General features: G+C 42.2%; 1 protein-coding gene across 1 annotated transcript in view; it reads left to right on the top strand.

The window, feature by feature from the left end:
• Window positions 1–26,183, top strand: part of KPNB1 (karyopherin subunit beta 1) — a 34,720-nt gene extending 8,537 nt beyond the window's left edge. The window contains exons 5-22 of the mRNA XM_055387761.2: window positions 30–182; window positions 2,670–2,729; window positions 4,647–4,736; window positions 5,713–5,823; window positions 6,611–6,712; window positions 9,745–9,969; window positions 11,241–11,432; window positions 12,261–12,391; window positions 14,568–14,715; window positions 15,040–15,111; window positions 16,190–16,334; window positions 17,952–18,034; window positions 18,579–18,686; window positions 19,597–19,740; window positions 19,859–19,964; window positions 21,573–21,687; window positions 22,061–22,222; window positions 23,912–26,183. Coding sequence (XP_055243736.1) covers window positions 30–182; window positions 2,670–2,729; window positions 4,647–4,736; window positions 5,713–5,823; window positions 6,611–6,712; window positions 9,745–9,969; window positions 11,241–11,432; window positions 12,261–12,391; window positions 14,568–14,715; window positions 15,040–15,111; window positions 16,190–16,334; window positions 17,952–18,034; window positions 18,579–18,686; window positions 19,597–19,740; window positions 19,859–19,964; window positions 21,573–21,687; window positions 22,061–22,222; window position 23,912 — 2,148 coding nt within the window. The 3' untranslated portion in view covers window positions 23,913–26,183. The remainder of the gene's footprint in view (window positions 1–29; window positions 183–2,669; window positions 2,730–4,646; window positions 4,737–5,712; window positions 5,824–6,610; window positions 6,713–9,744; window positions 9,970–11,240; window positions 11,433–12,260; window positions 12,392–14,567; window positions 14,716–15,039; window positions 15,112–16,189; window positions 16,335–17,951; window positions 18,035–18,578; window positions 18,687–19,596; window positions 19,741–19,858; window positions 19,965–21,572; window positions 21,688–22,060; window positions 22,223–23,911) is intronic.
• The last annotated feature ends 234 nt before the right edge of the window (window positions 26,184–26,417 follow it).

Raw genomic sequence — 26,417 nt, 5'->3', positions numbered from 1 at the left:
TATTCATTGCACTTCTCTGCTTGTTACAGGACCCAGAGCAGCTACAAGATAAATCTAATGAGATTCTGACTGCCATAATCCAGGGGATGAGGAAAGAAGAGCCTAGTAATAATGTGAAGCTAGCTGCTACTAATGCACTCCTGAACTCATTGGAGTTCACCAAAGCAAACTTTGATAAAGAGGTAAGTTTTTTTGACAATAAGGTATAGATTCAGACAGTAAGGGATGAAAGAGTTAAATGAAAGTTTTTTGTTTTGTTTTCTTAAGTTTATGGTTTAGAAAGTACCACCTACTTAAAAGTATTTGTTTCCAGTTTAGTAGAGTTCGTATTGTGTGAGATATCCCCATGGAGTGTTTGCCGTTTCTCATCATGCTTTTGGAAATAAAGTGTTTCTAAGCTTAGGTTTTTCCTTTTGCAGTCCAAAGAGTGGAACGTTGTTGGGTTTTTTTAAATTATAGGGCATGGTGGTGCATACTGGTACTCCAGCTACTTCAGAGGCTAAGGCGGGAGGATTGCTTGAGTCCAGTTATTCAAGGCCAGCCTGGGCAACAAAGTCAGATATCGTCCCTTAAAAAAAAGAAAGGAATAGGCTGGGAGATGTGGCTTAAGCCTGTAATCCCAGCACTTTGGGAGGCTGAGGCGGGTGGATCATCAGGTCAGGAGTTTGAGACCAGCCTGACGAACATGGTGAAACCCCGTCTCTACTAAAAATACAAAAAAATTAGCCGGGTGTGGTGGCGTGCGCCTGTAATCCCAGCTACTCAGGAGGCTGAGGCAGGAGAATCACTTGAACCTGGGAGGCAGAGGTTGCAGTGAGCTGAGATTGCAGCACTGTATTCCAGCCTGGGCGACAGAGCAAGACTGTCTCAAAAAAAAAAAAAAAAAGAAAGAAAAGAAAGAAATTATGGTATGTACTATATACTTTGGTTTACTTTGGTTTCTTTTAAGATTGTGTGAATCTTTTGCCTTGTACTAAAGATTTTGTGGAGGCCGGGTGCTGGGGCTCACATCCGGTAATCCCAACACTTTGGGCCACCAAGGCAAGAGGATCACTTGAAGCCAGGAGTTTGAGACTGGCAAGAGGATCACTTGAAGCCAGGAGTTTGAGACTAGCCTGCGCAACATAACAAAACCCTGTCTCTAAAAAAAAGATTTCTGTGGAGAAGAACAACTGAGTTGTTAACCAGTTTTGTGAGCTCTTGTGTTTACAGGGCTTATAATGGAAAAAAAAGAATGAAAAATGAAATAAATAAAAATTATAGCAATTGGTCTGTTTCATACCACCTTAGGAAGGTGTTTTTAAGAAACAGGATATATAGCCAGGTGCTTTGGCACATGCCTGTAATCCCAGCTACTTGGGAAGCTGAGGTGGGAGGATCACTTGAGCCTGGGAGTTCAAGGCTCAAGATTTCACCACTGTACTTCAGCCTGGGCAACAGTGCAAGACTCTGTCTCCAAAAAATATATATATGTATATGTATGTGTATGTGTATGTATAACATATATGTAAACATTTTGGCTGAAAATGCAATGAATAACATAAAACTTACCATCTTAAATCATTTTTAAATGTATAGTTAAGTAGATTCACATTGCTGTGGAAACAATCTCCAGAACTTTTTCATCTTGCAAAACTGAAACTGTACATACTGAACAACAACTCCTCATTTCCCCCTTTCTCAGCCACTGGTAACGACCATTTTACTTTCAGTTTCTATGTATTTTACTACTCTAACGAAATACCTTACGTAAGTGGAATCATATATTTGTCTTTTTGCGACTGGTTTGTTTTACTTAGTATGATGTCCTCGAGATTCATCTAAGGGGTAGCATTTGTCAAAATTGGCTTTTTAAGGGTGATTAATATTCCATTATATGTATATGCCACATTTTGTTTATCTAGTCTTCCATCCATGGCCATTTGGTTTGCGTCCACCTTTTGGCTATTGTGGGTAATGCTGCTATGAACATGGGCATGCATGTGTATCTTTGAGACTCTGCTTTCAGTCCTTTAGGGTAAATACCGACAAGTAAAATTGCCAGGGTCATGGTCTGAAAGTATTTCTGTATATATGTTTGTTGACACTTCAGCTGGGTTTTTACCATTTCTTGACTTTGGAAAGGTCTGAAACCCCAGAGCAAATGGCAATTCTAATTGATTAGAAAACTGGATTTTTCCTTAATAGATTTTGGAAGATTTAGGAGGGTAGCACATAAAGTTCATTCTCCCTTTTCTCACCACATTTGATGTGAATTTGCTACCTCTCAGAAAACAAATTTGGTCTCTGAAATAAAGCAGATGTTTTGAATTCTCTTATATAAGGAAATTGATTTTCCTACATGTAAATTTTTATCTTTTAACCATTTTTATTTAAAACTTGTGACCTACATTTTTCTGTTTCCTCCCTGAAGTCTTTGTTAGTGGTCATTTTGGAGATTAAAAGATTAGGGACCTCATTGGAGGGCAAGTCACATAGCAGACACTGAAGGTAAACTCTTTATAGCCTTTATAGTGCTGTACCATCTCAAGGGAGAGTGGCTTGATTGTACCAGGCAGGGCTGTGTGGGGCCCTGAGGGAGCGAGGTTTTCCTTGTAGAGGGAGTCTGGAAATCTTCCTATGTACAGGTTATGCTCTCCTAATTCTCTTTATTTTTATTCTTCCTACAGTCTGAAAGGCACTTTATTATGCAGGTGGTCTGTGAAGCCACACAGTGTCCAGATACGAGGGTAAGTGTGAGGTTATATGAAAACTCTGTCTCGCATCTTTCCTAGGAAATGTCAAATCTAATATGAGTTTGAAATACTGGGAATCAGTTGACTTCAGCAATAAGGTTTGATTAATATTGTTACTAATAATTAATATTCTGGCTGGGCATGGTGGCTCACACCTGTAATCCCAGCACTTAGGGAGGCCATGGCAGGCAGTTCACCTGAGGTTAGGAGTTTCATACCAGTCTGGCCAACATGGTGAAACCCTGTCTCTACTAAAAATACAAAAAAATTAGCTGGGTGTGGTGGCACGTGCCTGTAGTCCCAGCTGCTGGGGAGGCTGAGGTACAAGAATCGCTTGAACCTGGGAGGTAGAGGTTGCAGTGAGCCGAGATCATGCCACTGCAAACAGACTCCATCTCAAAAAATAATAATGATAATTAATAAAAACATTGGAGAAGAGGGAAGAATTGTCATGGAAGTTGCCATCCTCTTAAAAAAGGTTTAAGGCGCCAGTGTGGTGGCTCACACTATACTCCCAGCAATTTGGGAGGCCAAAGCAGGAGGATCACTGAGGTCAGGAGTTGGAGACCAAACTGGGCAACATAGTGACACCATCTCTACTAAAAAATATGTATACACAAATAAACAGTTAAGGGAGAAAAGGTTTTCGATCAGCTTCACTAACTACTTCATTGCCATAGGTTATTCAAGCCATTTCTACTAAAAAATATATATACACAAACAGTTAAGGGAGAAAAGGTTTTTGATCAGCTTTGCTACTTTATTGCCAAGTGATTGTTATTCAAGTGATTGTTTTCCCCTGTAGCCATTAAAGCAGCTTTGCTATTGCTATACCCAAAACCTGACCCTTCAAGAAGATAGAAGTAATATCTTCAGTCTGAATAGTATTAGTGAATTTAGCCGTACCATGGGTTCCACACGCACCTTTAATGCAAAAAAAAAGACTGAGGCCAGGCGCGGTGGCTTACGCCTGTAATCCCAACACTTTACAGGCGCATGTCTGTAATCCCAGCTACTCAGGAGGCTGAGGCAGGAGAATTGCTTGAACTCGGGAGGCGGAGGTTGCAGTGAGCTGAGATCACACCACTGCACTCCAGCCTGGGAGACTCCATCTCAAAAAAAAAAAAAGGACTGGCTGTGGTGGCTCACAGCCACCTATAATCCCAGCACTTTGGGAGGCCGAGGCCAGAGGATCACTTGAGCCCAGGAGTTGGAGACCAGTCTGGGCAACATGGCGAAACTCCATGTCCACAAAGATTAGCTGTGCGTGATGGGGCGAGCCTGTAGTCCTAGTTACGTGGGAGGCTGAAGTGGGAGGATTGCTTCAGCCTGGTGGTTGAGGCTGCAGTGAGCCGTGATCATGGCCACTATACTTGCACCAGGGCGACAGAGCAAGAAGACTGTCTCAAAAAAAAAGAGAAAAATGGCCGGGCACAGTGGCTCACACCTTTAATCCTAGCATTTTAGGTGGCCGAGGTGAGTGGATTGCCTGAGCTTAGGAGTTCGAGATGAGCCTGGTCAACATAGCAAAACCCCGTCTCTACTAAAAATACAAAAAATTAGCCGGGCATGGTGGCGGGCACCTGTAGTCCCAGCTACTTGGAAAGCTGAGGCACGAGAATTGCTTGAATCGGGGAGGCAGAGGTTGCAGTGAGCCAAGATCATGCCACTGCACTCCAGCCTGGGCAACAGGAGCGGAACTCTGTCCCTTCCCCGAAAAAGAGAGACGAAATGGGAAAATAAAGGAACAGATAATGAGGGAATTGAAGGGAGAGAATGAATTTTAGGGAAATGATAACGTATCCCATATTTACCTCAATTAATCCTTAGGATTATTGGCCCATTTGAGTGAATCTAACTTTGTCAGATTGCATTGTTATTTTAGTAAACTATCTGATCTTTTCATAAAAGGTACGAGTGGCTGCTTTACAGAATCTGGTGAAGATAATGTCCTTATATTATCAGTACATGGAGACATATATGGGTCCTGCTCTTTTTGCAGTAAGTATTTCTGTTTATGTGATTTGAGCTTGTGGCTAATTACAGAGCCCATCATCCTTAGTCGCTATTTTGCCAATTCTGTAATATTTTACTTAATACTATGGAATCAAGGAAATTCCTCGAGACTGTTAGGTTTAAGCTCATCAGTGGTGTGCCAAGAAAACTGGTGCTAACTTTGTGTGGGTAAAAGACCTTCATTTTGAGGTCGGGCCCGGTGGCTAACGCCTGTAATCCCAGCACTTTGGAAGGCTGAGGTGGGCGGATCACCTGAGGTCAGGAGTTCGAGACCAGCCTGGCCAATATGGTGATACCCTGTCTCTACTGAAAACACAAAAATTAGCTGAACGTGGTGGCACGTGCCTGTCATCCCAGCTACTCTGGAGGCTGAGGCTGGAGAATCGCTTGAACCCAGGAGACGGAGGGTGCAGTGAGCCAAGATCACGCCATTGCACTCCATCCTGGGCCAGAAAGCGAGACTCTGTCTCAAAAAGAAAAAAGAAACAACCTGCATTTTGAAAATCTGAGGCTGGGCATGGTGGCTCACGCCTGTAATCCCAGCAGTTTGGGAGGCTGAGACTGACAGATCGCTTGAGTCCAGGAGTTTGAGACCAGCCTAGGCAATATGGTGAAACCCCGCCTCTACAAAAAATACAAAAATAAGCTGGGTGAGGTGGCATGCACTTGTGGTTCCACCTATGCAGGAGGCTGGGGTGGGAGGTTTGTTTGAGCCTGGGAGGTGGAGGTTGCAGTGAGCTGAGATTGTGCTGCTGTACTCCAGCCTGTGTGACAGAGTGAGACCCCATCACCAAAAAAAAAAAAAAAGAAAATCTTTCTTTTTCTATCTTTTCTTTCAAGCCTAGCTTCCTTTTTATAAGTTACATTTCTGAAATTTGCATGTCTGTGGTTAAAGCCGGGTTGGGCAGGGACTCACTTGAATCAGTACTTATTTGGGGCCTGGGGTGTTTTTCTTCTTAAGATCACAATCGAAGCAATGAAAAGTGACATTGATGAGGTGGCTTTACAAGGGATAGAATTCTGGTCCAATGTCTGTGATGAGGAAATGGATTTGGCCATTGAAGCTTCAGAGGTGAGCTGGGGAGAACTATTACTCTGAATAGGCTTTGGGACATATCTCATTTGTGGATGATGTTCCCCTTCTAGGAGAACTTTATTCTGTCTGGGTTTAGAGGGTATCTCCATTGGCAGAGATTTTGATTTTTCTGCTAGCCAGAGCCGTTCATGAAGGAGGCACATCAGTAATGAGGGCTCACGTTTTTGCCAAGCAGTCAGGCATGATTGATGGTAAATAGTGGTATTATCACTGTGAACACAAGGGGGCAGCAGGCTGTCGCAGTTTACCAAGGTGATACCTGATGCTGAATTATTTCCTTTTGGAAGTCCTAATGCAAGCCTAGGATGTATAATTGATACTTTACTAACTCTGGTGAAAGAGTCAGATATGGAGGAGAATGGGGAGTTCTGTACTTGGGATCTTTGAATTCAAGTTTTGTTTCCAGCTTGGTCTTTACACACTTTTATTTCAGGACAAAAATAAAAAGGTTTTTTTTGGCATCTTTAGGCAAACTGGGTGTGTGTTGATCCAAGGAACACTGAAATATCAGGTTGTCCATATGAATTGAACTTATGAAAAAAAAGTTGTACTTAATGTTGCCTTGGACCTATAATATATGGCCTAAAAGATTCTCACTGAAGTAGACCAAAAAATTAGCACTTTCCAAGATCACATTGTATGTTATCATTTGTCCCTGTATGTTTCTGTTTCTGTTAAGAGATCCCTGGTCGGCTCTCATTGTATGCCTTTAGTATACAGAGCTTGGTTGCTTTTGTCTAGAATTTGCTTTGTTTCTCTTCAGGCAGCAGAACAAGGACGGCCCCCTGAGCACACCAGCAAGTTTTATGCCAAGGGAGCACTACAGTATCTGGTTCCAATCCTCACACAGACACTAACTAAACAGGTGAGTTACCTTCCAAATATGGATAGGTAAGCTGTGAAACCTTACTAAGAGTAAACTGTGGAACACTTTCCATGGAAGGAACTTTGCAGCCCATCAACTATTTGATGTTCTGTTGTTGATGACTCAGGGACAGCTAAGCTGCATCTATAAGATCCCCTAGGCTCTGACTTCTTTGTGAAGGGGAACTGAGTCTTAACATCTCAGATGCGTCTTGCTCAGGAATGAGCCACATGCTGCTCTGATTTCCTGAGTGCTCCATTGTCCAAACTCATAAAAGAAAGGTGCTCTGTCAAAGCTTCAGTGAAGCAAGGTTGGGAGCAAAGATATGCTGGTTTTAGGCCACTTGCGTATCTGTTGTAATATCCAGGATACTTTCGTGAGTTCACTGGGTGTATGTTTTTAAAATGCTAAGGAAGTTGGATATAAGTTATTCAGATGCTAATGAAGGACCCCAACCCAAGAAAGAAACCCTTCTACTGATCCTTTAAGATAATTAACTTCAATTATTAAGATTCAGGATGAAAGTAAAGTGACAAGACTTCATGAAGATTGGGGTCTAATGAGTAAATATAGAAGTTCTTTTATGAGGACCGTGTCCTGGTTGCTTTTGTTCTCCTGACTTGATGCAACACAGTGTTTTTTGATACGGTATTTGGGAAGCTTCTTCTGGTGCATGTGAAGTATTACCAAAGAGCTGCTAGTACTCTGACGAAACAGTGCTGGTAACTGAGCACTGCATCATTTCTTTGTACACAGGAATGTAATTGTTTTTAGGGATGTGTATAATTCTCAATATAGCAGTTTCAAAAGCTAAGTAGGGATGTGTTTGGATTAAAATGAACTGGGTGTTCCCTTAAATTTTCATCTCTCCTCTCAGGGTTTTTTTGTTTTTGTTTTTGTTTTTGTTTTTTCTTTTGTTTTGAAACGGAGTCATACTCTGTCTCCCAGGCTGGAGTGTAATGGCATGATCTTGGCTCAGTGCACCCTCTGCCTCCTGGGTTCAAGCAGTGTCCCACTCTAGCCTCCCCAGTAGCTGGAAGTACAGGTGCGCACCACCACGCCCAGCTAATTTTTATATTTTCAGTAGAAGCGGGGTTTTGCCATGTTAGCCAGGCTGGTCTCGAACTCCTGACTTCAAGTGATCCGCCCGCCTCAGGTTCCCAAAGTGCTGGGATTATAGGCGTGAGCCACTGTGCCTGGCCTATAGTTGCTATTTTTATCTTTTGACTTCATGTCTTTACTTTTGTGTGTGTGTGTGTGTGTGTGTGAGTGTGTGTATATTTTATATATATTATATATTTTATATATTATGTTATATATTATGTATTTTATATAATGTTATATATTATATATTTATATGTTATATATTTTATATAATGTTATGTATTATATATTATGTTATATATTATGTTATATATTTTATATGTACTATATATTATATATAATTATATATATTTTATATGTATTATATATATTTATTTTTTAGACAGAGTCTCACTCTGTTGCCAGGCTGGAGTGCAGTGGTGCGACCTCGGCTCACTGCAGCCTCCGCCTCCTGGGTTCAAGCAATTCTCCTGCCTCAGCCTCCTGAGTAGCTGGGACTACAGGCATGCACCACCACGCCTAGCTAATTTTTGTAGTTTTAGTAGAGACGGGGTTTCACCATGTTGGCCAGGATGATCTCGATTTTTTGACCTCATGATCCACCCACCTCAGTCTCCCAAAGTGCTGGGATTACAGGCATGAGCCACTGCACCCGGCCTACTTTCTTATATTTTTATTGTGCTTTTCCTATTTGAGAACAAATTATTCTTTGTGTGATTTTCTGAAACTGCGTAGGCAACCTGCCTTAAGTTTACTATGTGGTGTGAATGGCCACAATTAGGAAGCTATACCTTGGATTCTAACTTAAGAGGAGATATTAGTGGAATCTTTTCTTTTTTGAACTTTTGTGTTTTTGGTTTTTGGTTTTTTGGGGGGGCGTTGAGGGGTACAGAGTCTTGCTCTATCACCCAGGCTGGAGTGCAGTGGGGCGGTCTTGGCTCACTACAACCTTCATCTCCCAGGTTCATGTGATTCTCTTGCCTCAGCCTCCCGAGTAGCTGGGATTAACAGGTGTGTGCCACTATACCCAGCTAGTCTTTGTATTTTTAGTAGAAACGAGGTTTCAGCATGTTTACCAGGCTGGTCTCGAAGTCCTGACCTCAAGTGATCTGCCTGCCTTGGCCTCCTAAAGTGCTGGGATTACAGGCATGAACCACTGCACCTTGCCTCTTTTTTGAACTTTTGATTGAATCATGTCTTCTTCCCAGTCATGAAACTCCCTTACTTTCCTGGTCTTTTATTCCATAGGTTAATTTTTGTTGATTTTGGACTTTATTTATTATTATTTTTAATACTATGTTTGTTTGTTTTTTTTTCTGAGACAGAGTCTCACTCTGTTACACAGGCTGGAGCACAGTAGCACAATCTCGGCTCACTGCAACCTCCGCCTTCCAGGTTCAAGCAATTCTCCTGCCTTGGCTTCCTGAGTAGCTGGGACTACAGGCACGTGCCACCACACCCAGCTAATTTTTGTATTTTTAGTAGAGATAGGGTTTCACCATGTTGACCAGGCTGATCTCAAACTCCTGACCTCAGGTGATCCAGCCACCTTAGCCTCCCAAAGTGCTGGGATTACAGGCATGAGCCACCGCGCCTGGCCGATTTTGGACTTTACATAACTGGAATCATACAGCATACACTCTAGTTCTGTATTTTGTTCTAAATGTTTGGAATTCATTCTTTTTGGATGTAGTTGAAATTTTTTCATTCTTGTTGTGTAGTACTAAATGGAATCTTCTTCCATCTGAATCTTGTTTAACAAAGGCTATGCTGTGATGAATGTTTGTGGAAGAGACAAAATATAAAGGTCTTATATTTTATTTCCCTGGAGTTTAAGTTCTAAAGACATTCAAGAGTAGTCAGAGGACCTTTAGAGTTAAAATGATTGTTTGGACAAAATCTTAACTAGTGCCATATTCTTTCACCAGGACGAAAATGATGATGACGATGATTGGAACCCCTGCAAAGCGGCAGGGGTGTGCCTCATGCTTCTGGCCACCTGCTGTGAAGATGACATTGTCCCACATGTCCTCCCCTTCATTAAAGAACACATCAAGAACCCAGATTGGCGGTACCGGGATGCAGCAGTGATGGCTTTTGGTTGTATCTTGGAAGGACCAGAGCCCAGTCAGCTCAAACCACTAGTTATACAGGTGAAGCTGAGGGATTTTTGGAGTAGAAAGTAGGATATTTATTGTTTAAACTTAAAGCATATCTTTATTTTTCAAAACAAAACTGTAAATTGTCATCTACAAAGATTATCTCTAGATACTTGTTTACTTTTAATGAGGGTAAAATATATTTCTTAGTTTTTTAATTACATAAGTCAGCATGATCCAGAGACATGTGAAAGAAGCCAAAAGAGAAAAGTCATCTTTAATTTCATTGCCCAGAAATACCACTCTTAACTCTGTATTTATCCTTGGAGCTTTTTCCTGTGTGCATGTGTGTGCAACAGGCTCTTCCTGTGCAGATTGTTTTATAACTTGTTTCTTCATTTAATACTATGTTGTAAACATTTCCCGATAATTTTTTTTTGCACCTAGCACTGACTCCCCATAATTTTTAATAATGGCATTATTATTCTATCCTTTGGACAAAATGTCCTTTATGTAATGAAAATGTTCTTATGGAAATGTTGTGCTTGTTTTGCTATTACAAGTCGTGCCATTGCACTCCAGCCTGGGCAACAAGAGCGAAACTCTATCTCAAAAAAAAAAAAAAAAAGAGTTTGTTATAGTTGAGTTTAGTGCTTAAAGAATTCAGTCTTTCAGTCTTTCTGGATATAGCCAGATGCCATCATAGCTGCATCCTGAGAATTCTGAGTATCTGAGTAATTCTTTTTTTTTGAGGTAGGGAGGCGGGGGGATGGAGTCTTACTCTGTCACCCATGCTGGAGTGCTGAAGTGCGGTGGTGCAATCTAGGCTCACTGCAACCTCCAGCTCCCCAGCTTAAGCAATTCTCGTGCCTCAGCCCCCCGAGTAGTTGGGACTATGTGCCACCATGCCCAACTAATTTTTGTATTCTTAGTAGAGAGACCGGGTTTCATCATGTTGGTCAGGCTGGTCTTGAACTCCTGACCTCAAGCGACTCCTGACCTCAAGTGATCTGCCTGCCTCAGCCTCCCAGAGTGCTGGGATTACAGGCATGAGCCATCATCATGCCCGGCCTCTATCTGAGTAATTTATTGCAGACTACTAAAAGCATTTACACCAAATTCTTAATATAAAACTCTCAACTGGAGTTTTGAAAGATATTTTCAAATATTTTGAAAGATGTTTCACACCATGTCCTGTAAAATTACAGAAGTATCTTGGTGACTTTTTTGAGTTAAGCCATCCATCAGTATTTCTTTCTCTGGGGTAGTAGTTAATATGAGTTTTAATCTTTGTTTTGCTTTGCTAATAACTGTTATATTTTCAGGCTATGCCCACCCTAATAGAATTAATGAAAGACCCCAGTGTAGTTGTTCGAGATACAGCTGCATGGACTGTAGGCAGAATTTGTGAGCTGCTTCCTGAAGCTGCCATCAATGATGTCTACTTGGCTCCCCTGCTACAGTGTCTGATTGAGGGTCTCAGTGCTGAACCCAGAGTGGCTTCAAATGTGTGCTGGGTAAGGGATTTTCTTGCTGGTGAGAAAAGGAGCTTGCCTGCGCCACTGGCAAGAAAGTAGAAGGTGTGGGAGAGAAATCAACCTGCCTCACTGGAAGGCTTTTTCTGATTTTCTTTCTAATTTATTCAATTAAAATGTGGGGGAGATTCCAACTGCAAGAGCCAGTGGGAACACTTGACTTATGGTTACTGGTTCCTGAACCACTTAGAACAGTCATGGTAACCCAGTGGGGAAACTATCTGGACTTGGGTTGCTTTCTTGAATTGCTTGGGGACAAGAAGTTTTGATTAAGGTAGAGAGTTTTTGGCTATAAGAAGTATCATTGCTGAGTAGAGGGCAAGAGGGAAGGAAGGTAGGCAGCCTAAATGCTGAGTCAGTATAGGCTAATGTAATTGGTTAAGGGGAGGAAGTTCAAATAAGGAAGGAATGGGGCTAAACGTCTTTCTGTGAAAGGAAACAGAAATGAAATGGCAGGTATGGTTGAAAGTACTCTGCTGCTTAGAGAGTTGTCAGATTATCAAACAGGATGATGAGAGATGTCAGATTATCAGACAGGATTTCTGTGATTGGAAACAGAAGAAATGGCAGGTATTGGTGAAAGTACTCTGCTGCTTAGAGAGTTGTCAGATTATCAGGATGAACAGAAAGTACAAATCAAATAAATAAATAGTTAGTTTAAAAGATACCTGTAAAATGCTGTCTTGAGATGACGTTGGCAGAAAAAGTTGGAAGTTCACTGACACGGCCCAAAGTATCTTAATGAAAAATGAGATAATCCTAAGGTGTGGGGTTCTTTCAGGATTAACATTGAACCTATGTGCATTTCAGGCTTTCTCCAGTCTGGCTGAAGCTGCTTATGAAGCTGCAGATGTTGCTGATGATCAGGAAGAACCAGCTACTTACTGCTTATCTTCTTCATTTGAACTCATAGTTCAGAAGCTCCTAGAGACTACAGACAGGTAACTGATATTTCACAGAAATGAGTGACGTCTTTGCATCCAAGTTCTATTGCCTTCTTTGTGGAGGATATCTAGCTTAATCATAGAAGCATAGTGAGACAGGACAAGACTCTACCTTCTCTAGAGGAATTAAAAGAAACCCGCTGGGCGTGGTGGCTCACGCCTATATTCCCAGCACTTTGGGAGGCCAAGGCGGCTGGATCACCTGAGGTCAGGAGTTTGAAAGCAGTCTGGCCAACATGGTGAAACCCTGTCTCTACTAAAAATACAAAAAATTAGCCGGGCGTGCTGGCGCATGCCTGTAGTCCTAGCTACTTGGGAGGCTGAGGCAGGGGAATTGCTTGAACCTGGGAGATGGAGGTTGCAGTGAGCTGAGACTGCGCCATTGCACTCCAGCCTGGACAACAAGAGTGAAACTCATCTCAAAAAAAGAATCCCATGATTGATTGATTGGTTTGTTTAAAGATGGAGAAAGAAATGCAGATTCCACCTACCTTAGAATTGTTCAGTTTACAGCTGAAATCTGAATATAGTGTAATTTCTCTGCTTTCTTTGTAGAGAGTAATTGATCTAGAGAGGTTCCTTCATTTTGCAGCATTGACAGTTAACAGGAGTATTTGGTTACAAGAGAAATGATAGTACTCATTATGAATTTGATTGCCACACCAAATCAATAACTACCATTTTTATTTTATTTAATTAATTAATTAATTTATTTATTTTGAGACAGAGTGTTGCTCTGTCGCCCAGGCTGGAGTGCAGTGGCGCAATCTCAGCTCACTGCAACCTCCTCAAGCGATTCTCCTGCCTCAGCCTCCTGGGTAGCTGGGACTACAGGTGCATGCCACCATGCCTGGCTAATTTTTGTATTTTTAGTAGAGACAGGGTTTCACCATGTTGGACAGGATGGTCTCGATCTCCTGACCCTCGTGATCCACCTGCCTTCGCCCCCCAAAGTGCCAGGATTACAGGCATGAGCCACCATGCCCAGCCAACTACCATATTTTTATATAGGATGAAGAACTTGGGGTAAATACAGTTGGCTTAGAAACAAGCTTTTGAAATGTTGTTTAAAGGGATTATAAGTTGGAGACAACCTTTAACGATTTATGTTTTGTATGAGCTATACCTAAAGTCATGAGCAAAGTAAACCTTCAGGAAGAGAGCTGAGCACAAACTCTTCCTTTTTTTTTGAGACAGTCTTCTCTTGTCACCCAGGCTAGAGTGCAATTGTGCAGTCTTGGCTCACTGCAACCTCCTGGGTTCAAGTGATTCTCGTACTTCAGCCTCCCGAGTAGCTGGTACTAAAGGTGCCCACCAACATGCCTGGCTAATTTTTGTATTTTAAGTAGAGATGGGGTTTCGCCATGTTGGCCAGGCTGGTCACAAACTCCTGACACCTCAGGTGATCTGCCCGCCTTGGCCTCCCAAAGTGCTGGGATTATAGGCCTGAGCCACTGTGCCCATCAAAAATCTTCCATTTAACTAGTTCATGTCCATGCCTCTTTGAGATTGTATATGAAGACATCTTTTTTAAATGAATGAAGAAAATTGGGGTACTTTTTTTTTTTCCTGGGACGGAGTTTCGGTCTTGTTGCTCAGGCTGGAGTGCGGTCTTGGCTCACTGCAACCTCCACCTCCCAGGTTCAAGGAATTCTCGTGCCTCAGCCTCCTGAGTAGCTAGGATTACAGGCACAAGCCACTACGCCTGGCTAATTTTTATATTTTTAGTAGAGGTGGGGTTTCACCATGTTGACCAGGCTGGTCTCAAACTGACCTCAAGTGATCTGCCTGCCTCAGCCTCCTAAATTGCTGGGATTATAGGCATGAGCCATCACGTCTAGCCAAGAAAATTGGGGTATTTTCTTCATAGCACTTCAGACAACCTGTTAAATTGTTCACATGATTTTTTACCATTTCAAACCATTTTTTCCTCTATAATTTTAGCCCATTTCCAAAAGGGCCATTCTAAATTTTAACTGTCTGGAGACCATAATGAACATAGCCATTGGCTCAAAGGACTTGAAGATTTCATTCTTGGATATTGTGTTTTCAAACTCAAACCAGGTCTGCAGTCATACCGGTTCCTGAGTTCTTATTTTTGGCAAGACATCGTCTATGTTCTTCCCTGTCCTTTTCAGTTGAGGCTTTAAGATTTTCGCTGTGTTCTTTACAGACCTGATGGACACCAGAACAACCTGAGGAGTTCTGCATATGAATCTCTGATGGAAATTGTGAAAAACAGTGCCAAGGATTGTTATCCTGCTGTCCAGAAAACGACTTTGGTCATCATGGAACGACTGCAACAGGTTCTTCAGATGGAGGTGAGACCTAAGAATGCCCCTGACTATGGGTGGGAATTGGGCAGTACTTTTGACACCTAGGTCTATTTTCCAGACTGTTCTGTCTTTTTAGTGTTGAAGTATATATTTTCTCAGAAAGATAATAAAGCTTATACAAAAAACATTGCGCCTTAACGTTAGCATTGCTTGTCATGGTTTACTCATATATGTGTTACACTATATGTATTATGGGTTTTTTGTTGCTGTTGTTTACTTTCCTATGTTAGTATTAGGGAAGATTATTAAATGGTCCCAGCAAAAGTGGAAGGTTTTCATGTAGAGTATGTTTTCTTATTTTCTTTGTAGTCACATATCCAGAGCACATCCGATAGAATCCAGTTCAATGACCTTCAGTCTTTACTCTGCGCAACTCTTCAGGTATGGTGGTGCCTTATGACTTAATAACTCCAGATTAGAGAATTATTAGTATCTCAGTATAACAAGTTCGTGTACACACAGAACTCGAAAATGGTATAGATGATGCGGATCAGAAGCTGTTCTCAGAAGGCTTTGGTCTGTGGTCGATTGGGAGAGGAATTCCCCACCTGCCTTACCTGTCTGTCTAGAAAGATTCAAATCCTACTTATTTACAGATGGTCTAGATGTAATCTTGATAAAATCAAACCAACTTGACTTCTCCTAATTCAACATACACTCCTCAGACCTCTCTTCCTCACTCTTGTTTGTTTCAACTAATGTCACTGTGTAGAGAAGGAAACTACTTAAATGTGTGATGGTTCCTTCCAGATGTATAGCTCATTTGTGTTGGCAGCTTGAATGGTTTTGGTTTTTTTGATTTTGAAAACCAAAAAACTCTTGGTTTTTCATTAGGTTATTCAAGCCTAGCTCAGTCAGATTTGGTTCCCAGCTATAGTTCACTTGGCTAAAAATAAAGCCTTGAATTTGTACCGTCATCTTTTGAAACATTTGCTGTTTGACGTAATGTCAGTGACATTAGTTGAAACAAACGAGTGAGGAAGGAATGTTTGATGGGAGAAGTCAGGTTGGTTTGATTTTATCAAGATTATTTCTAGGTCATCTGTAAATAGGTAGGATATAGGAAGGGTTGCTTTTTGTTTGTTTTATGAATAAGAGCTCTAATGTGATAGGGCCTTCTCTAAAGCTGAAGTAATTTAACTATCATTCCAGTAAGACTGGACTATGGAGGCTACCAGCAGGGATTTGTCAGATAGTAAGACAAATGAAATTGAGACGACATGACCTTCTGCACAACGGAGGATCAGCTCACGTTTGTTCTGAATTGAGAAACAGGAGAAATGTTAAAATGTATTGCTGATGATTGGTACTGTCAATGTTTTTGTGTATAAAAAGTACATTTGGCATTCCCAAAATTAAAAAATATCAAGGGACTTAATTGATTTTAAAAAGAAAAGGTATAGTGTTCTGATTGGGAGATTTGGAATCAACTGATCTTGAACTCTTACTCATTTCACAGAATGTTCTTCGGAAAGTGCAACATCAAGATGCTTTGCAGATCTCTGATGTGGTTATGGCCTCCCTGTTAAGGATGTTCCAAAGCACAGCTGGGTCTGGGGGAGTACAAGAGGATGCCCTGATGGCAGTTAGCACACTGGTGGAAGGTCGGTGAGAAATACTGTCTGGTCAGGGAATGTCTTTGGAATTTAGGCATTTCAGTGGCCTTAAATAATTGTCACCCAGGCTGGAGTGCAGTGGCGCGATCTTGGCGCACTGCAGCCTTGAAATCGTGGGCTCACATGATCCTTCCACTTCAGTGCCCCCAGAGTAGCTGGGACTAACAGGTGCACACCACCATGCCCAGCTAATTTTTATATTTTTGGCAGAGACGGAGTTTCGCCATGTTGCCCAGACTGGTCTTGAACTCCTGAGTCAAGTGATCCTCCTGCCTCAGCCTCCCAGAGTGCTAGGATTATAGATGTGAGCCACTGGGCCCAGCTTAATTTTGTTTGTGTGTGAAGACAGGGTCTCACTATATTGCTCAGGCTGGTCTCAAACTCCTGGGCCTCCTTGTCAGGGCATTAAAGAATTTTTGACTACAGAAAGCATAGTCCTTTTACTGGGGCATGAGTCACTTCAAAGTTAGATTGAACTTAAGTGTACACCACTTAAATTTGTATAACTGCCTTGTCAGTCCATTTAAATGGGGAGCCAGTTTGCAACGGAGATTGGCAGAGGTGGTTTTTTGTTTTTTTTTTTGTTTTTTTTTTTTGAGACTTGCTCTGTTGCCCAGGATGGAGTGCAGTGGCACCATCTTGGCTCACCACAGCCTCCACCTCCCAGGTTCAAGCAATTCTCCTGCCTCAGCCTTCTGAGTAGCTGGGATTATAGGCGTGAGCCACTGTGCCCTGCTAAAAGTTTCTATTTTCTTTCCTGGTACTTGTCATCACCTGGTTTGGTTTGTAGTGCTTTGGACTAAGATTGACACATCATGGTGCCTGGTATGGGATGAAATGAAACATTGAGCGAGTTCTAGGAATTGATTTTCTGATTTTTACATGTCTGACTGCAAATTTGGTTTGGGGAAGCCATATCTGACTTAAGACTCTTTGAAGGGGCATTATGAAGCACTTTAGGAATCTGGAATGCCTTTTCAGGGGTGGCCTGTAAGTACATTGCTAAGGCCATTTACCTGAGGACCACTCTCCTGAGGACTAGAACTATTTTTGGCATAAACAGCCTATGTCCAACTGGTCTGTCAACACGTGACCACTCCTCTGAAAGGGCAAAGAAGTTAATTTTGGCTCCTGGAGTGGCTGATTTGGATCTGAAGCCCAGTGCTGCTTTTCCTGGCTGTGGCTTGTTTAGCCCTTGATGGAATTGCCTAAGGACCCTGTTTTGAAGCTGGCCTGCAGAAAGGACATGCTATTATCAGATGAGGAGGTGGACAAGAGTCAGTATTGCTGGTTCAGCCCATTTAAAATTAACCTTGACATTCCTTGAGGGTCATACCACTTGGTTGTATTAGTCAGAGTAAAGCCCTATTCTGTGGACAGTGGGCATTTTCTCTGTGGCGTATGAATTAGGGCCCTTCCAGCAGTAATAAATTTGGCTTATGCAAGCCTTTAATGTCTTCATGATGGAATCGGTAACTAAAGCACATTTCACCCAACCTGTTGAGTGGAGCGAGTACATTTTGGGAGAGGTAGGATGGGTTATTTCTGCCTGCCTCTGTGTTAACCCGTGGTGCTGTCATTGGCTAATAGCTTATTTCATTACAGTGTTGGGTGGTGAATTCCTCAAGTACATGGAGGCCTTTAAACCCTTCCTGGGCATTGGATTAAAAAATTATGCTGAATATCAGGTAGGATGTGCTTTTCAAAATAGTATGTTCCCATTTATATCTGACAGTCACTGTAGTGCACGCAAAACCAGGTTCTTATAGCTTAAGTAGTTTTTCCTGATACATTGTCCTAAAAGGCAAGCTACTTTATTCATTGCCTGAACGTTTGAACTGGAAGTAGTCCATGAAAAACAGGATATTAGATGTACCAGATAACGGTGGACAAGATATTAGATGTACCAGATAATGGTGGACAAGATGACTGTTTATTTGCTTAGACAGTACTAATGCAGGAGCAGCTATAAAGTTGAGCTATTAGCACCCTGGAGAGCAAGGCTTTTTTTTTTTTTTTTTTTTTTTTTTTTTTTTAAACTTTATCAGTGATCTCCCTCGGATAGTCTTTGTTCCCTGCCTGCCATGTTGGTTGTTGAAAAATTAATCTCGGCAGAGGGAAGATGTTAACTCTAGGTTCAAGTGATAAAAGCTCAGCAGCTAGTTAAAAATAATATCTTGCCCCAGCAGGCAGCCTTTTCTGTTAGAAGATTATTTCCTTGATTCTTGGCAGGTTTGTTTGGCAGCTGTGGGCTTAGTGGGAGACTTGTGCCGTGCCCTTCAATCCAACATCATACCTTTCTGTGACGAGGTGATGCAGCTGCTTCTGGAAAATTTGGGGGTGAGTATCTACACACAATCTAATTAACCAGTCTTCTTTGAAGAAATCAACAGTTGGAAAGATAGTTAAATATCGACAGGCTGGGCGCAGTGGCCTGTAATCCCAGCATTTTGGGAGGCCGAGGCAGGCCAGGAGTTCGAGACCAACCTGGACAACATGGTGAAACCCCGTCTGTACTATAGATACAAAAAAAATTAGCCGGGCGTGATGGCAGGTGCTTGTAATCCCAGCTACTCGGAAGGCTGAGGCAGGATAATCGCTTGTACCCGGGAGGCGGATGTTGCAGTGAGCCAAGATCGCGCCATTGCACTCCAGCCTGGGCAAGAAGAGCCAAACTCCGTCTCAAAAAGAAAAAAAAAAATCAGTGACAGGGAGCTGTAAGTTTCTAGAACATTGGCTTTGGGTTTATAAAGAGGGGAGTTGTTCATTTCACAGATGATTCTGAAGAAAGATTGTAAAGTTAAAGGAATGTGTGCTCTATTAGAGATTTTTAAAACAAAACAGTAAAATGCAAAGGAAAAGTAAATACAGTTGTTCCTTGACTTATGATGGAGTTAGGTCTCAATAAACACATTGTAAAGTGGAAAAATCATCAAACCATCATGAGCAGGGGACCATTTGTATATTATACCTCTCTCCAGAGATAGCCATCATTAATTATTGTACATGTGTGTTCTCACACAAGTCACTTGATTCTTAAGTCAGTCTCCTCATGTGTAAAGTGGGAATACCAATACCTGGGCTAGCTTCTTAGAGTTGATGTGAGGTGCAAATGGGAAAGGTTTTGTAAGCTATAAAGGACCATCCAAATATTTAAAATCAATAGTTGCTTGTTAGAAATGAAATTTTCGTGAATCTTTGGACCAAACAAGTTTTGACTTAATTCACTTTTCCTTTTGTTCCTTGTCAGAATGAGAATGTCCACAGGTCTGTGAAGCCGCAGATTCTGTCAGTGTTTGGTGATATTGCCCTTGCTATTGGAGGAGAGTTTAAAAAATACTTAGAGGTTGTATTGAATACTCTTCAGCAGGCCTCCCAAGCCCAGGTGGACAAGGTAAGCTTAAAGCTATCTTGGCTGTTCTTTAAGTCTAGCTCTAATTGGAGGGACTATTGACAAACATGCAGCCAAAAGTGATCAGTGTGATGTAGGTTCTGTTCTTTGTGTCTTACAGTCAGACTATGACATGGTGGATTATCTGAATGAGCTAAGGGAAAGCTGCTTGGAAGCCTATACTGGAATCGTCCAGGGATTAAAGGGGGATCAGGAGAACGTACACCGTTGAGTATACAACCCAGTTCCCTTCGTCCACTGGCCAATGTGCACTTAGCCAAGTGGGCTATGTCTGTCATTCTGTAGCTCGCTTGTGAACCTAGTGCCTGTTGCTTAAAAGGCTGGGAGAAGGGGGAGCAGTGCCCTAATGAAGAGAGTGGCTTGGGGAAAACTGTAGACTATTGTTTTTGCTCTGCTTCTTCTTTCTTTTTTTTGTTTTGAGACGGAGTCTCACTCTGTTGCCCAGGCTGGAGTGCAGTCGTGCAATCTCGGCTCACTGCAACCTCCACCTCCCAGGTTCAAGCAGTTCTCCTGCCTCAGCCTCCTGAGTAGCTGGAACTATACACATCTGCCACTATGCCTGGCTAATTTTTACATTTTAGTAGAGGCAAGCTTTCACCTTGTTGGTCAGGCTGGTCTTGAACTCCTGACCTCAATTGATCTGCCCGCCTTGGTCTCCCAAAGTGCTGGGATTACAGGCTTGAGCCACTGTGCCCAGCCTTTTTAATTTATTTTATTTTATTTTTATTTTTTGGAGACAGTCTCACTCTATCACCCAAGCTGGAGTGCAGTGGAGCGATCACAGCTCACTGCAGTCTTCACTTCCTGGGTTCAAGTGATTCTTATGCCTCAGCTTCCTGAGTAGCTGGAACTACAGGCACACACCACCATGCCCAGCTATTTTTTTTTTTTATATTTTAGTAGAGATGGGATTTCACCATGTTTTGCAGGCTGCTCTCGAACTCCTGAGCTCACGTAGTCTCCCACCTTGGGCTCCCAAAGTGACGGGATTTCAGGCGTGAGCCACTGCACCCAGCCCTCTGCTTCTTTTTCTCATATTTCTTGAGTATTGCAAGGGATGGGATTCAGCAAAAATGTTGGGGGGAAGAAACCCAACATAAATGCTTCCTGTATCAACCATGAGTGGCAGGTCCCCTACCCCTTTCCCATCCCCACAAGCTAAATTGGAGGACTGGGGAGTCATAATTCCCATTACGTGTTCTTGTTGCTGATTGGGGGAATTTTTTTACTTCACCCCCCTTGGTATCATTAGCTCAGGAAAAAGTTAAATTTGTTTCTTCTATATTTGCCTATAGGAAGAGGAATATTTGTCTCTTCTGTCGACTTGAGGAATGACACATTAATCAAAGGAAGAATAATTTGATATAACTATATGCATCTAGTTATCCAGCTTGGACCTTGTATGGTAGGGGTATAATAGTTGGAAATTTTGAAAAAGGATGTAGTCCTGCCATATGAGGGACAGCTGCATCAGACCTTCTCTCTCTTTTTTTTTTTTTCTTTTTTTTTGAGATGGAGTCTTGCTCTGTCGCCTAGGCTGGAGTGCAGTGGCGCAATCTCAGCTCACTGCAAGCTCCGCCTCCTGGGTTCACGCCATTCTCCTACCTCAGCCTCCTGAGTAGCTGGGACTACAGGCACCTGCCACCACGCCCGGCTAATTTTTTAGTATTTTTAGTAGAGACGGGGTTTCACCGAGTTAGCCAGGATGGTCTCGATCTTCTGACCTTGTGATCCACCCGCCTGGGCCTCCCAAAGTGCTGGGTTTACAGGTGTGAGCCACCGCACCCGACCAATACCTTCTCTCTCTTCTATAGCGGATGTGATGCTGGTACAACCCAGAGTAGAATTTATTCTGTCTTTCATTGACCACATTGCTGGAGATGAGGATCACACAGATGGAGTAGTAGCTTGTGCTGCTGGACTAATAGGGTAAGTTATACCCTGCTTCTAAGAGCTGAATAGAACTTCTCACAGAAAATGAGAAAACATGGAGTAAGGAGTTTTGAGAGTATCGCGGATGGCAACAATTCACTTTTTTGGCACAGAGATTTCTTTGCAGAACGCTTCATGTCCTGTTTTGAGTGTTCACGTGATAGTTTATTCCAGACCCTCAAGGTGTCTGTATTACACCCCATTAAACTCTGATGTTGGTCAACAATTGCCTCTGTCTAGTGACCTCTACTGAGCGTTTTATTTATCTTTGAAATTTGCTAAGAAACCCATAGCACTGGTTTGGAAGGCTCAAAACATTATACTGGTATGGGGCTAGGAGCTCATTCTCAGCTGTGTTTGTTTTGCACAGGGACTTATGTACAGCATTTGGGAAGGATGTACTGAAATTAGTAGAAGCTAGGCCAATGATCCATGAATTGTTAACTGAAGGGCGGAGATCGAAGACTAACAAAGCAAAAACCCTTGCTACATGGGCAACAAAAGAACTGAGGAAACTGAAGAACCAAGCTTGGTAAGATCTTGCCTTCACTGTCCTCTTTCTTCTACTTCCTGGAGGAGGGGGGTATGTTTTCTTTAGGCCATTCTGGCAAGCACTGCCTTCTGGCATTTTTTTTGTTTGTACTTTTTCCCATGTAGGTGCTTCTGAGTCAGTCAGGCAGCCTCAGTTTTTCCTTGAGCCAAATGTTTGACTCCTCATAGTGATGGAGAGCAGAACTTTTAAAACTGGAATTCACTGAAATTCCCAGAGTATTTTGGGTCCTAATAAAATCATCAGTAATGTCATTTCCCCCTAATTCTCTTCTGTTTTCTATTCCTTTCCTCATGCTCTATTCTTTCTTTACAGCAGTGCTTTTAGACGTTGCCTAGCTCTAGAGAAGATTTCCAAAGTCAAATGTTTTTGTGTGTGTGTGTGTTTTCTTTTTGAGACAGAGTCTCAGTGTCGCCCAGGCTGGAGTGCAGTGGCACAATCTCGGTTCACTGCAACTGCCGCCTCCTGGGTTTGAGCAATTCTCCTGTCTCAGCCTCCCGAGTAGCTGGGATTACAGTCACATGCCACCACACCCGACTAATTTTCTTTTCTTCTTTTTTTTTTTGGAGACAGTCTCGCTCTGTCGCCCAGGCTGGAGTGCAGTGGCGCGATCTCAGCTTATTGCAACCTCTGCCTCCCGGGTTCAAGCAGTTCTCTGCCTCAGCCTCTTGAGTAGCTAGGATTACAGGTGCCCTACCACCACCACACCTGGCTAATTTTTTTGTATTTTTAGTAGAAACGGGATTTCACCATCTTGGCCAGGCTAGTCTTGACCTCCTGACCTCGTGATCCACCCACCTCGGCCTCCCAAAGTATTGGGATTACAGGCGTGAGCTACCATGCCTGGCCCAGTTTTTGTATTTTTAGTAAAGATGGGGTTTCACCATGTTGGCCAGGCTAGTCTTGAACTCCTAATTTTAGGTGATCCACCCACCTCAGCCTCCTAAATTGCTGGAATTATAGGCTTTTTTTTTTTTTTGTATTTTTAGTAGAGATGGGTTTTCACCATGTTGGCCAGACTGGTCCTGACCTCAGGTGATCCACCTTTCTCGGTCTCCCAGGTGTGTACCACCACACCAGGCCTTGGCTCCTACTTTGAAATGCAATTTTGTTTGTTTGGAGACAGAGTCTCCTCTGTCACCCAGGCTGGAGTGCAGTTGTACAATCATACCTCATAGAAGCCTCCAGCTCCTGGGCTTAAGTGGCCCTCCTGCCTCAGCCTCCCAGGTGGTTGGGACTGCAGGCAAGTACCTCCATGACTGGCTAATTTTTTTTTATTTTTAGAGACAAGATCTCCTGTTGCCCAGGCTGGTTTTGAACTCCTGACCTCAAGAAGTTCTCCCTCCTTGGCCTCCCAAAGTGCTGAGATTAAAGGCTTGAGCCACTGCACCCAGACTGAAATATAGTTTTAATTTCTTTCACTCTTAATTAGTTATCTTACTCCACAGATCTCAGTAAAATTGGCTCTTTGAGTTTCCCTCGTACCCTCTGATGTAGGTGTTAATAAGAGCAGGTCAATGGCACATAGGACAAGAAGAAAGAGTGTCAATCCTTGAAATGTTGACAAATTCCATTCAGGCCTAGGAGCATGTAATTGTAGGAGTCAGCATTATTGACTCTGTTGGGTATATGTGATCTCAAAGATTGACCTTTTTTTCCATCTGTTTTCAGATCTGTTACCATTGGGATGATAACCTGAGGACCCCCACTGGAAATCTCCCATCTTTTGAAAAACCTGGAAGTGAGGAGTGTGCACGGATGCTGAATGTTTGGGAATGAGAGGATGAGTGAGTGAGGCTTGAAAACACACCACATTGAAAATCCTGCCACAGCAGCAGCCGCAGCCGCCAACAGCAGCGCTGTTAGTGAGCTAAGTAAGCACTGACTTCGTAGAAAACCATAACATCGGCCATCTTGGAAAAGAGAAAAACAATGGAGTTACTTATTAAAAAAAAAAGAAAGAAAGAAAGTTATCTCTTCCCAGGAGAGGCTAGAAGTAGCTTTTCTGTCTTTTGGCCGGTGCCGAGTGGAATGCCTGGTTTGGGGGAGGAGGAGGGACTGGGTTCAGCTGTGGTGCTTTGTTGTAAAAGGCAGCCTGGCCTTTGCTACTGAGGAGAAAGATGGAGCCTGGGTCTCAAGCCCACCTTCGCTGTACCTTTGCCACATGGTACTGTATGCTTGCCAGCTAGAAGGAGGGTCAGGGATTTTTTACAGTCTGAGAATGAGTGTGTGTGAGTGAGGCGGTATCCACATTCTCAACTTCAAGTCATTGCAGTTTCTTTTTCCCAGAAAACAAGGGGTTAGATGTTGCATTTCATAAAACTAACCGAAGTTCTGTCTACTGATGCAGCACAAGAGATGTAAAAAAAAAAAAAAAAAAAAAAAAAACCACAGAGGAAAGACGCTCTTTAGGTTTTGTTTTGTTTTTTTTTTTTTTTTTGGTTTTGTTTTTTGTTTTTTTTACTCTAGGGAAAACACTGACGAATGGTCAGAGCTCCTATCCTGATCTTTTCATCAAGGCGCCTTTCCTAATAATATGGTTCAACTGTGAATGTAGAAGTGGGGGGGAGGGGGGAGAAAAAGAAAACTCTGGCGTTAGAGGATATAGAAAAATATAAGTACAATTGTTACAAATAACGCAGACTTCAAAAACAAAACAGTCACAACCCAAACAAACCAAAATTTAAATGATCAGAATTGGCAGCACAAAGAAAACGCCCTCTCCTGACTTGTATTGTGGCAGTCTGAACGCCCCCAGAAAATTGTGCCAAAGAGTTTAGAAAAATAAATATACAATAAAAGTAAACACATACACACAAAACAGCAAACTTCAGGTAACTATTTTGGATTGCAAACAGGATAAATTAAATGTTCAAACAATCTGATAAAATAACCATTTGGAAACTGCTTGGCCTTCTGTTCTTTTATTTGATTGACTACAATGCGGTATTGGTCTCTTGCTGCACTTCAAAAGCAACCAACAAAACAAAAAAAAAAAGTGTGTGTGTGTGAATACACAAACACACTAACTAGAAGTCTTGTGATGAAAATGGCACTTGAAAAAGGTTTTATTTTTCCACTGAAGTTGAAGGTTAATAAAATGGTGTCAAACGTCCCCTGGTCACACACTTCAATATTTTTTTAGAAGTGTGATGTGGTATGATTACCATAAATCAGACTTAATTATTTTCCCTTTTACAAGGGAACAGGGCATCCTGAATTTTAGAGTCTTTCAGCAATAAGAAGGGATGTTGGTGAGTTTTGATCCTCTTTTGGTTTTGCAGTTGTTAGGAGTTTTTGCTGGCATTTTGAATATGCTGCTTTCAGAAAAACCAAGGAAGTTTTAAAATTGCTTCCTGGTCCTTAGAGGACTAAAAACAAGACCCTCATTCCCACTTTCATTTCCACTCTAGCAAAAACTATGGGCTTGTGTTTTTCTCCAACTCCTCGTTTATATCTTCCCTTCCATGTCCAAGCCTTCCATTCATAAGTGGGATTGGCTCAGTTTTGCCCATCCATATGGCAGCATCTCTAATAGCTCTTGTACAGGGTATCAGATATTGTGCCTTTTGGTGCCAGGTTCAAAGTCAAGTGCCGATCTATGAACCAGTGTACAAAAAAAAAAAAAAAAAAATCCAGGTATCTGAAGGAGAGACACTCCATTGTGACTAAAGAGCTCATACCAGCTCCTAAGCCCTATTAAGAAGAGGCCTGGTCCTCTAATGCCTTGTTTCCATTTCAGTTGTTCTTTGAGAGACAGAATGATGTACTAACCATTCCTGATTATTAAGATAGGGTTGGGTCAGGGCTTAGGGAGGGGGCAGAAATATTGGGGATAGAAAAAAAATCTGATCATTCCTCAGTGCTACCCATTTCTGTCCTGTGTGGGCTGCTTAGCTAGACAGCAGGAGAATAAAGTACACCGAGAACCATAATGAAAAAACCTTCCGTGTGTTTTGTCATGTTTTGTTCCAGGGAAGCAGTTGATGAGTGCTGTTACTAATGCTTTCTCCCAGATCCATTCAGTGGTGGAGAGGAGAAAAATGGGCTGGTTGGATGTGGTCTTGGTGCCTTGCAGTTACTCTGCACTGGTTATGCATTTAATTCTCCTCTTTTCTAGTTAACCTTTTGCTAGTGGATTTTCCATAGTCTGGGTATTTGTCCTTATATATACCAC

This window comes from Gorilla gorilla, chromosome 4 (genome assembly GCF_029281585.2).
Source record: "Gorilla gorilla gorilla isolate KB3781 chromosome 4, NHGRI_mGorGor1-v2.1_pri, whole genome shotgun sequence".
Taxonomy (NCBI): Eukaryota; Metazoa; Chordata; class Mammalia; order Primates; family Hominidae; genus Gorilla; species Gorilla gorilla.
This window is presented reverse-complemented; position numbering and strand designations above follow the sequence as displayed.